This window comes from Ruditapes philippinarum, unplaced genomic scaffold (genome assembly GCF_026571515.1).
Source record: "Ruditapes philippinarum isolate M1 unplaced genomic scaffold, ASM2657151v2 ctg14005_1_1_1_1, whole genome shotgun sequence".
NCBI lineage: Eukaryota > Metazoa > Mollusca > Bivalvia > Venerida > Veneridae > Ruditapes > Ruditapes philippinarum.
Window position 1 is genome coordinate 6,145 of NW_026863711.1, and position 12,053 is coordinate 18,197.

At 33.6% G+C, this 12,053-nt stretch overlaps 1 protein-coding gene across 1 annotated transcript; it reads left to right on the top strand.

Moving 5' to 3' along the window:
• The first annotated feature begins 875 nt into the window (after window positions 1-875).
• Window positions 876-5,952, top strand: LOC132723104 (uncharacterized). The gene is made up of 3 exons (XM_060707769.1): window positions 876-1,082; window positions 1,870-2,044; window positions 5,184-5,952. The coding sequence occupies exons 1-3, from the start codon at window positions 927-929 to the stop codon at window positions 5,285-5,287; spliced, it is 435 nt and encodes a 144-aa protein (XP_060563752.1). The 5' UTR covers window positions 876-926; the 3' UTR covers window positions 5,288-5,952.
• The last annotated feature ends 6,101 nt before the right edge of the window (window positions 5,953-12,053 follow it).

The window sequence follows — 12,053 nt, forward strand, 5'->3', positions numbered from 1 at the left end:
TCTATTTAATTACTTATAGGCATTATATTATAATGTGTAATGAAATCAAGCAATAATCTTTCCTCTCTCAATACAATTCGATAAAAGTTACTGTTGTTGTCGTGAAAACAGTCCTTACTTAGGACATTACTTATTCTGCAAAAAAGTCTCAATCTGAAAACTTAAAGTAAGAAAATAGCACAAACTATAACTTTTCTGCTGAAAAAAAAGTAATACAACCTTTCAAGAATGTATTAAATAGAAGGTATGAGTTATTTCATTAAAATAATGGATACACAAACTTTGTTTGAAATTTGGCAAGTATCTAAACTGTAACCGAACTCTGGGTATAAACTGTAACATAATTGGATCAAAAGTCGCTAGGTCTATGCTGTAACCCTTCAAAAATTAACCTCGCTCTATACTGTAACATTGTTTATTTTTTTCAAACGCATTTTACCAACAGGAAAATAGGTTTCTACTGGTCATTTACTTTTTTATAAACTTTTCTAAACACAAAGGACTAACGTTTGTGATGTTAGATTTACTTTTATCTAGGCATGCTTAAATAATGTCGGAATGGGAGAAAAATGCGCTGGTCTCTCGATTCAAATTTTTAGACTGTCAAATCTGCACGTTTATGAGACAATATAGAGATAAATCTGCGGTGCAGGGTCTGAAGAAAATATATGACTAGATACCGGATTCTGTTCCTTACAAGCAAAGCACAAAAACATATTTTAGAAACTAAACAAATAGTAGTATGGACCTGAGTAAAAATCACCTACCTCTCTTCCTATAAATAATCCTCCATCTTGAAAATTCTATACTGTAACCCAAAAACGCGATACTGTAACACGTTCCCTACGGTGAACAACCTTAAGATTTCATTACAAATTTCTCTTCTTATTTTCTTTACATCGTAACTTAGTTTAAAGACTCTCAAGATGGAAATAATGAGATTTTATATTTGTCTAATTGTGTTAATTCTTGTTAAATTAATAAGCTCTACAAAAGCGCAGTCTCTGCGGCTAAGAATAAACCAAGAAAAAACTGTAGGGAAACTGGTAAAGTTTTTAGGAAGACTACGTGCGGAAGAAAAGGTAAACCAGTTTTATATAATACAGTAAAATGCTAATAACTAAAATGACACGAAAATAGAGATACATGTACGTGCACATTGATAAACAAATTGTATCATGTGAAAATTTGAAATTTAATTTAAGGGACGTACAAAAAGGAATTAATAATCTTGATCATTTAAACAGTTTATTTTGAAACTTGTCAAGTCAATACAAGAAGTCGAATTAAGTGTTACATATGAAATGTGCAACTGTTCATTGCCATATTTAGATGAAGAAAAAATACGTTTACTTTAATAAATAGAGGATATTCAAGTTGTTTCTTCGATAAATACAGGATTTATTTTCATTGAGTGGTATGAAAATAAATATTTCACGAGTGGCAATAGCTACGAGTGAAATATGATAACTTTCTTACCACAAGATGAAAATAAATCCAGTATTAATAGAAAAAACATGAATTTTCTGTTTATTATATACTTTTTCTCTTATATGAAGAATTCCCTTCTAATTTTGTGTATAGGCTGAAGTAAGAAGAAAGTAGTCCGGCAGGACACCGGTGAAAGTACGGAAAATATGTTTCATTGCAGTAAAAAATACTTTTTGTACTGCGAAAAAAAAAGTAAAATAAAAATACGCATTTTATTTCATCAATAGTTCATGCTACAACAGCGGGTCAAATTACCGGAAGAGCCTATATGTTTTAAATTAGAGATAAATGTCAATTCTGCTTTCTGTGGAAGATGAACTAATATGTACTAGTCATTTTTACCGTAACTAAAACGTTATATGTGAATTTGTATTTCAGATACCTTTAACTAATTTCAAGACAGTCCCTGGATCATTTAAACCATTACCTTTTCCAGTAAACTTTAGTACCTATGATCTGAATGGAGATGCAACCATTGAAATAATCGAACTTGTACGCGTGACGGGTACGGCAGAGAACGTGCATATGGCATTTAGCGCTTCTGATTTCAATGGTATGTTATTTTTCTTCATTATAGATCTATATGTCTTTTATAAAATAAGATACTTTTTAAAGTAAGAAGGGAAATCCATATTTGCTCGTGTAACAGTACTGTCACACTATAGCGTATTACACTAACGTAAATGAGCTAACCTACCGGCTCCTTTGTTAAAAGCGGTCTAGTAAATCACTTACCGACCGGTTAACAGGTCTGCAAATACATACCGACCGGTTATTGTTCTATTGTTCTCTATACAATAGAAAATATGTGAAGTCGAGAAACTCGTGCATTACAGTACACAATATTCACCGTAAAATAACGCTGAATTGTGGTGGAGGGGGGGGGGGGGATAATGCCCACTTTGAATAGGAAAAAGGGTCAATATATATTTTAAAGATTAATCGAAATAAATTAGCGCATACGACTGTAAGTACCCTCATAAATTATATTCCAGATTATTTGTGAGAAAAACGAACTGGCTACTGTTCTGGCGTTGAAGTGTTGTGTTTCGCCGATATTTAATGAGTGTAACAACGCACATTAAGCCTTTCTTTAAAGTTTGCTTTTCGGTATACCAAACACATTTGCCAAACTATATAGCTTCATAAGATACTAGTTTTCGGTATTTATTTCCACAACTTTGTCTGAATTTGCACAATCCTGCATTATTTTAACAATTCTGCATCATAGGATAAATACGACGATTATATTATTGGTGCATATCGAATCAAAGTCAACTTCTGCATCTTTCTTTCCCAAAATATTACTTGCAGTGAGAGTATAGTTCATCTTAAGTATAAGACCGTTTTTCTTATTTTTTCCCAGTTATTTTTACATTACAATTTTGATTTTGTATACCAGTACCAAGAAAACGATTGTGCTTCCATTAGATAGACCGCATGCTTAACGGATAATGCTAATTAAGAATACACGGAAAGAAAATTCTTCCAAATATGCATGGATGAAATTCTAAGAACATTTAAAATCAGCCATCATAAAAAACAAAAACAACAAAACCCAACTTACATAACGGTGTGTAACTACATGTATTACTAATATTTATTCATAGAACCCCGTCTTTTACTTTCCTTTGAAAAATCGTATATTTTAATTATATAAGAAATAGCCTGATCATCTATTTACCATGAAAATTTATTAAATATAAAGATAAAGTGTTCCGTTTTTGTTTTTATGATTAGAAAACATTTTTATCTTCCTCAGTATTTGTTTATATTATTAATATGTTATGTATTCATATATCAAAATAATGATCTTACCTTTCCCTACTCGACAAGTTCTGTTTTCATTTTCTGTTGACTCAACTCAACATGTACATTACCTAATGAAACCCCACGAAAATCACGAGAATATTCAAATAACACCTGATTTGTGAACGAATGAATTACAAGAGCGTAGCGGATGGTATCTCTTTGCTTGGCTTTGGAATGCTTTCTTAAACATGATAAAGTACATAAGTAATATGTTTCTTGTTGTGAGTAATATTAATAAATACTGAGCTAAAAACTGATGTATGGATAGAAAAAACAAAAGAGCATGTAGGTAGAGATAGTTACCGCACTCGGAATAGGTCTGCATAGTATTTACAGGCCCGGTGGCCTTTTAAAAACCTCGATCGCTACGCTCTCTCGGTCTTCAAATCGCCACCCGGGTCTGTAAATACTATGCAGACCTATTCCTCGTACGGTAACTATTACGTATTAGACACACGCTAATTAACACAGATATACGTTAGAGATACATTAAGTATACGCCGTGCACGTTTTAGACACACCGTCATACGTCAAAGTACATTCCAATACACATAGACCGAAAACAAACTGAACAATTCAAAAAATTTCAGCATACACGGCGGATGAGTTCAATCTCATTAAAATCAGATCATCGATGTCGCTCCGTTACTCTTCGCTACGAGCGTAGGGTAGTGAAGCGACAGTTAGGATATGATTTTAATGAGATTGCGGATGAATTATACGTTACGCTACCAAGGTTACGTTACCTTATAATTATAGCCCAAAACAAGGTGCATGTTAGTCTGCCGATTTTATGTGCTTTTGTCTGGCAAATCGACATCAAAACACGATCGAGTATGAAATAGCGCGTATGTTATGAATAAGCAAAAAAAAAATCAACGCCTGAATCCCACGCTAGGAGCATGTTGATACAAAAAGGAACCAATATACTTACCAAACAATAACCAACTAAACAACAACCAATGAAACAAACAACCACTATTTAACTAATCAACCAACCGGCCAACCGACCTCATCAAAACCAACCAACAAATAAACAACTATCACACAAACCATTCAACCAAGAAAACAAACACGCAAATACATGTTTGTATGTCTGCGTTGAGAGGTCGCTTGCTGAAGAAGTAGTTGGTAATAAACGAGTGACTGTCACAATTATGTTGTTATAATGCCCCAGAGAAGCCCACTATTTATCACTCATGCGAAATTCCATCCGACGGTGAAATATACTTAACTGTTTCTGTACATGTTGTAGGCCTAGTGGGAATCAAGAAGTTTTTTTTTTAATTTAGAAATATATGTGTGTCTGTACATCCCACGGTCCCACATTATTATGTGCAAGACACTTTACTCTGGTCCACGACGAATAGTTATTATATTTAGAATTTAAATTAAGATTTATTATTTCTGTTGTAGTGGGTTTCTATATTGTTTTTGAATTTGAGTTGTGTGGATGTACAGGCTTCACTAATATCTAAATTATATAACTAATTAGTTTTAAATATAGCTACATTTTAATTTTTCTTTATTCATAAGAATCGGACGTATGTATAGTCAGTTTAGCACTTAGCCGAATAAAACGTTTTAAAACATTACTCGTACACACAAATATGCAATACAAATTACATTACAATTAAAGATTTACAGAGTATGTTTTTTATTATTATTTAGAACGCGGATAAAAAAGATCACTGGCAGAAATAGCTTAATTTCGAGATTTATTGCATGAATTGTATTTTAATTGTCATAGAAATAAATAAAAAAAAACTTTCTATTTCCATCGTGTATTACCAACTAGTGGCGTTCATTATCCATCGAAGTCTAGGAAAGGAAATAAAAACAATAATTATATTACTTTGTTCTTCTCTTTTTTTCTCTAGGAGATGGGTTTGTAACTGAAGAAGAATATACACGAAAACCGTGGGGGTATGATCCAGAAGATGTCATTCTCAGTGACGACATAGAAAATTATCTTGAGAACTAAGCATCAGAGAAAAAGTAGAACACGCAATATGCACACATACGCACGCACTCACTGTAAAGGTTAAAGTGCAACATTTTAGTTTTACTGATTGAAACATCATGTGCCCGTCCGCGTGTTTTTTCGTGGGGAGGGGGTGGGTAGGCGGGTATCAAAGTAGATTAACCGACCTACCTTCGTCACGTGAATAGATTCTTCGTCATGTAAAATCATCAATAGTTTAAGTAATAGAAAGAGCATCGATTTGTAGACCTCGAGTATTAATCGAGTGTTTTGATGGTCTTTCTCTTTTATATTATAGACAAAATATTAAACCCCAGGAAAAGTAACAAATGCACGAGTATCTGAATATGACTTTTCTATCGTTATCACTTTCCCTGTGACGTCGCAATAAGTAAACCCGGGCAGCCAGTCAACGACTATGCTTTATTTTTATCGCAAATCTGACACATTTTCTGCAGAAAAGTCTCCAAACTATGATTCAATATATTTACTAATCATCTGTAAAAAACATTTTTATGTCTTCGTTAAAAGTTCCTTAATTTACCACTGATTTATTTTACTGGCAAAAAGGGGTCATTGTTTTGCTAAATAATTATTATCTAAAGCCATAAATACGGGATATTAGACACCAGGGAGCAATTTTTGTCAATAAAATATTAAATTTACGATTGTTAGTTCCTGTTTATTTGGGGATTAGTACACCGTGAACTGACTATTACTGAAGTGAGTAATAATGCCATATGAACTTTTATAACAATGTACTTTAACTTAAAGGTCAAATGTGAACTATAGATTCGTAAAGGAATATTTAGAGAAATAGTTCTTTTCCCTTCAATCAAGGAAAGCAGAACGTTACATTGCTCACACTTTGGCCCATCAAATATAGTTTAATCATTACTTAAACTCAGCTGTGAATAAAGATTAAGTATGGCATCTGACCTCAATCCAGGAACAAACCACTATGGGTTTATATGAAACACATAAAACTGGTCTTACCCCAGTAAGGCTCGAAACCCACAAAACCTGGGGTTTGGGTATTTAACCCCAAACGGGCACCATCCAAAACCCCTGAAAACCAAAAGTATGTATCAGACATGTACAGCTTTAATTTAAAGACAAGAGTCCTTTAAACATGAATGAGGAAGTACCGATCCTGGAGGTCTGAAAAAAATGTTCCGGATGTCTTACTTAAAAATAAACAAACGTGTATTTTGAATGATTAGATGTGGTTTACGCCTTTATACAATGTAGTCCGTTATTAGAATATACGCAGACATGTTAATGAAGTCATTATTCTTTTTTTAAAAGGTGTTATGTAGGAATGCATGTACTTCTGGAATGCTCCACGTATTTTTGTTGGATTTAAAGTCACAATTTTAAAGTCACACTGACACTATGAAGATCATTTGAGCCGCGTCACGACAAAACCAACATAATGGGTTTGCGACCAGCATGAATCCAGACCAGACTGCGCGGATACCAGCCTGCGCATCCGCGCAGTCTGATCAGGATCCATGCTGTTCGCTTACCAACTCTATTACAAGTAAAGAAACTGATAGCGGACAGCATGGACCCTGATCAGATGAGCAGGCTGGTCTGGATCCATGCTGGTCGCAAACGCACTATGTTGGTTTTGTCGTGACGCGGCTCATTTGATGATTTTCCAGCTTTATTGGTAGAGTAGGCTTTCAGGTGGTCCTCCGTACATTTCAGACAGAAGTGGGTACCTTAGTATAGAACCACCGGCCTTCCATAAGCTAGATGGATACATCTTCACATGAAACAATCCACGAAAGTCCCCGGCGGAATACGAGCCGACATCGGTGAGGGGTAAGTGATTTGAAGTCAACCAATCGGCTACGGAACCCTCTCTCATACCTATCATGCACTTACTAGATAAGAATATGTTTGAAACGACTATATATCTTTTGATAAGAATGTCAATATATAGCAAGAATATCCTGCATGATATTATTAAAATTTGCATAAAACATACAATAGTTTTAACGTTTTAGTAAGCAGAAATGGACCTTTTTATAAAATAGCGGCTAGCAACTGCTGGAGATGCAAGATCGGAGTCGTCTTGTAAGCTCAATAGATAGAGCGTTGGGCGGTGAATTGGGCGACCCGGTTCCGATTCCCGGATGGTGCAGGTCACTTTAATTTTACTTCTACGGTCATTCGAATTGTGCCTCTGCTCTTGCATGTATAGAAGGTATCAGTTCCTTGCGAAAGTGAAGGCAACTAGTACATGTTATGGTAAACTGCTTGACAGCCTGCCCAGGAACGATGAATCAAATTCATTAAAACCAGACGAGTGAATATCAGACTTGAAGTAAACTCGGATTCATTCTAGATGTCTGTATGCAGCAGGCGTCCAACTCAGATTTGGCTTTCGGATAGATATTTATCTTTAACAAGAGTTAAATCAGGACGATACTCAAAACTTATTGAACCAGCGAGTTTTGGAAATAGGTAAAAAGTTCGAGTAGGAAGTGGCATACTGGTCATAATAAAAACTCACTGAGGAATAAGTGGTAAGAAGTTACAAAGCGACTATCACACTGACGAATACTGACATGTTGGAAGGATGTTTTGATATTTTGAAAGGAAATACAGATATATACACATTATTTAAATAAATAAGGGTTGGAAGTGAAAGTGCGATTAATATAAAGGAAATCATACGATTTTACGAAATTGTAAACACAAATATTTCTAATTGACTAAGGATGGAAGAGACTTTTCTACCACTAAGGGACCTTTCGGTAATATGGGATTGATTGAACCATGCGCAACAGTGATATAGGAAAAAAGTATGAAGAACAAAAATGCATTCATATCAATTAAATAGCATTACATACATGTAATTTCTATCACAGAATTACGAAATCGTTACAAGTACAGATCATCCAAGCTTGCTTTAAACTATAGTTATGTAATTAGTAATTACTGGTTAGTTGTCCAGGAAAGATGGATCAACCGCCGAGATGTGAACGAAACATGAGTTAAAGTGTATAAAAACAAAGAAAATCAAAGGGCTGCAACCTCTGTGGTATTTTCTGATCTTTGCAATCTAAATCATACTGACTATCTGTATGTATTTTCCTGTATAAGTTTATTTTTATATACTATAATTAATATTACGCAGCGATTGCGTCTATAACAGTTTGAGATTGATACATATGGAATTTTGCATGACGAGTTGCATCAAAAAATCATTTTTCATTTTTTATGACAGCCACACTTTATCCTTCCATATCGTGGCTACTTCCTTAAAAAAGACACTTAAAAAAAAAGTTGCCTTGACTAGGATTTGAACCTTAGGCCTCTCACACCTCTGCACCACGGTGAAGTAATACATATGTAGGTTGAATAAAAACAAATACATTGTAATTCTCATTTGAGAATTTCCATTTCGTGTTTGTAATTTTTACTAATTTCGAGATATTTTGTTCACGATAAACCTGTTGTTTAACACTGATGAAAATAATTTAGCGAAAATCTTCTCGACAAAACAGTACGACGTGTATATATTCCACCACTCGACAGTCAGATTTATTTGTGTACTACGGTAATCGACATAGCTAAAAATAGCATTTTCATTGATTAAGCTTTACGGAAATAGCCGAACATTTTTCATTGGGTAAAAAAGATATTCATCCGCGAAATTTGTGATTGTAAACTCATATTTCTATTGACTACTCTAAACTTTTAATGCACTGTAATTCGTTAAATGCCTACATTAAAAATTATTATTTCTTTTAAATTGCTGGTTTTTAAGCAGTTCTGAGTGAGAACTACTTTGCGTTGTTAGGTCTGTTAGGAAATTTTGTGTTAGACCGTGGATGTTAGCTTTGTATTTACTGATCATGCGATCAGAAAATACAAAAACCGCAACAAGTACAACGGAAAAGGGAGAAAATGCTAAAGAGATGTGTATACTATAAGGTAAAGAGTGCCATGTGTTAAAGTGGCAATATGCCTGTAAATGGTTAGTGGGCAAAAAAAATCAAATTACTACATTTTACTATGCATTTTTTTATAGATTTTTTTTTAAAGTCATCCTTCGGAAAATAACCAATCATTACTCAGGTGACTTGAGGAAATTTATATAAATACCCTTTGTAATCTCAATTAATCTATTAGTACTCTTCACTTGATTTAAAAAATGTAAATTTACCGCGGATTTCATCAAATTAATTTCTTAATCGTCGTTGCAGACAGATAGTCTGTATCTTTAAAAAATAAATTAGATATTTGAATTAAACAAGCATTTTTTTAAAAAAAAATAAACTTTAAATTTCAAAAATCGGATAATAAATGAAAAAAGCTATATGGTATTTTGTAAAATAGGTATCCGTTGCGAACGGGCATTTTTTGCTTAGCGCCGATAAATTATCGATCGATGTACCTTTATCGGGTGCACGACAAGATATTTAATCATTTATATAGGGTTAATTGGGAGTGTCCGATCCCTGTAATATAAATCCGTGATTTAAAGAGTAAGGTAGTTTTCTTATATTTGAGGCAGTTTATTATATTTTATTATAAACATTTTTCAGGATTAATTAAGTTTAAATCAATCACCAAAATAATAGTATTTTTTTTAAAAACTATATAGCTATTTCAACTCATTTTGACAACGGGAAAAATTGAGAGAAAACAATCATTGCAGATGAACTTGTTTATGTATACAAAACTTACATAATTTTTCCGGAATATTACCTACCTTGACCGAAAATTGCGTCACGGGGGTATTATTATTTATATCGTTATATATTCCAGCATTTTTTCAATTTGTCATAATTATCTTACATATGTATAAATTTTTTCTATTTACTTCTTTACTTGTTATCATTTTTCCCTATCCTTTAATGCAACACTTGATGTCATACCATAATTTCGTTTAACTTGTAACTTCTGTACGGGCCTCATTACCTTCAGTTACCCGCGTGCGCATTTGTTATACACTTTGAACAATGCATTGCACCATGAAGTTATTTATTGATGAATTTTAATAATTTAATCTGTTTCGCGCGATTAAATACCGAAACAGCCCCTAAGATGGTGACTTTTGGACAACGTTATAGCTAGTCAATTGAACGTCAATTGACCAAGACTATTTAGGGAGATAAATGACAGAGATCCTGCTCTATCAATTGCTATGGCTTTTTTGAACTTACTTTGAAGTCATACTTAACCCGCCACTTGAAGGCGCTAGTCACCGGAAGTAGTGATTCAGAAATAGCGTCAGAAAGTCGTAAGATGTTAAGGTTTCTTGGAATTAGTTTAACTGTATGAATACGGATAACATTATATAAACAACACATGGGTTTGTGGGTAACAGTAAAAATATCATCCCGAGGAAAATACGTAAGTATTTTACGAGGGATGATATTTTTACTGTTACTCACAAACCCATGTGTTATTTATTTTATTACCCCGAACAAAAATACTGCGATGATCTGAAATTGTCAACTAAATCTAACTGTAACAAAAATAAACCAAGAGTAACAATAACTAAATTGTCCTTACCTTTTAAGTTTTAAGTGTACTTTAGGCCTACTTGAGAAGTTTTCATTTTCTTTTATTCTTTATGCAAGTGATGATATCTACAAATCATAAATATACAATAAGCTAGGTTTAACCGTTTTATTTAGAAAACAAAACACTAACTCATTTACACGGTTATGATCTGTGAAATCTGATCCTTCTGTTTCCAGAATATTCTTAGCATGGTTTTTGACAAAATAACGATGATACAGTATCCTATGTCTGTCCACCATCTCTGTAACGTTTCACTGATTAAAATTGTTAAATAATCATTTGTTGCATGCTTAAATCGTCTGCATATTCCAGTTTAACACATAATTATTTACTTTGCAAGTACTTCCATTGAAAACGGATGTTCACTTTTTGACTATTCAACAAAAAGCTATTTTATACACGAAAAGCACACCAGGGTGCGAACTACTAAATTTTATGAGTGTCATAGATACTCCAGAGAAGAAATTGATGTCCTATCGGGGTTTAACGTCGAAAATAAGAATGAATCGAGAGAAAAAATGGCGGCCATTTTATTTCATTTTATTTAGAAAATAGACCACGTGACCAGATTTTATACTGTTACCTATGTAACAGTACAAAATTCTTGGTCACGTGGTACACTTGCATTAACAGTAAAAATAACTCCCAGATGCCTATGGGAAATTAGCATTACGAAAAAAGTGAGGGGTAATAATACAAACTTACAAATGTACAAAGACCATCAATGTAAAATTGACTGAATAACTGTGTACGGCGATAACAAGGTTTTACCGAGTTTTTGCATAACAGTTCCCCCAAATAGCCGGTTATTCCTGTATTTAACGGCAACCACTGTGTGATTTTTTTTCTTATCACATTGGGTGTACAATTATATTTTCCATCAATGCTTCAAAATGTCATTTTCAATCATCTACACAACTAAGTCTGGAAAAAACACACGAAAAGACAGGACTATACTTTTTTATTTTGACCATTTGTTGTTTTCAATAGGTAAATTTTAAACATGTAATTCATTTATAAAAGGCATAGGAATGGCGTCATTCTAAACCACGCAACCAGCTTATATGAACTTTGTTTCATGAAATGTTCTAGCACCAGTGAAGACTCTAGAAAAGTAGAAAGAAGTTCCGATAAAATAGGCTTCGTTACCGTTATAACATCTTTTTGAGGCCCCTACTGGGTTTTCCTGTTTATTTCCATCGTAATTAGTATAAGT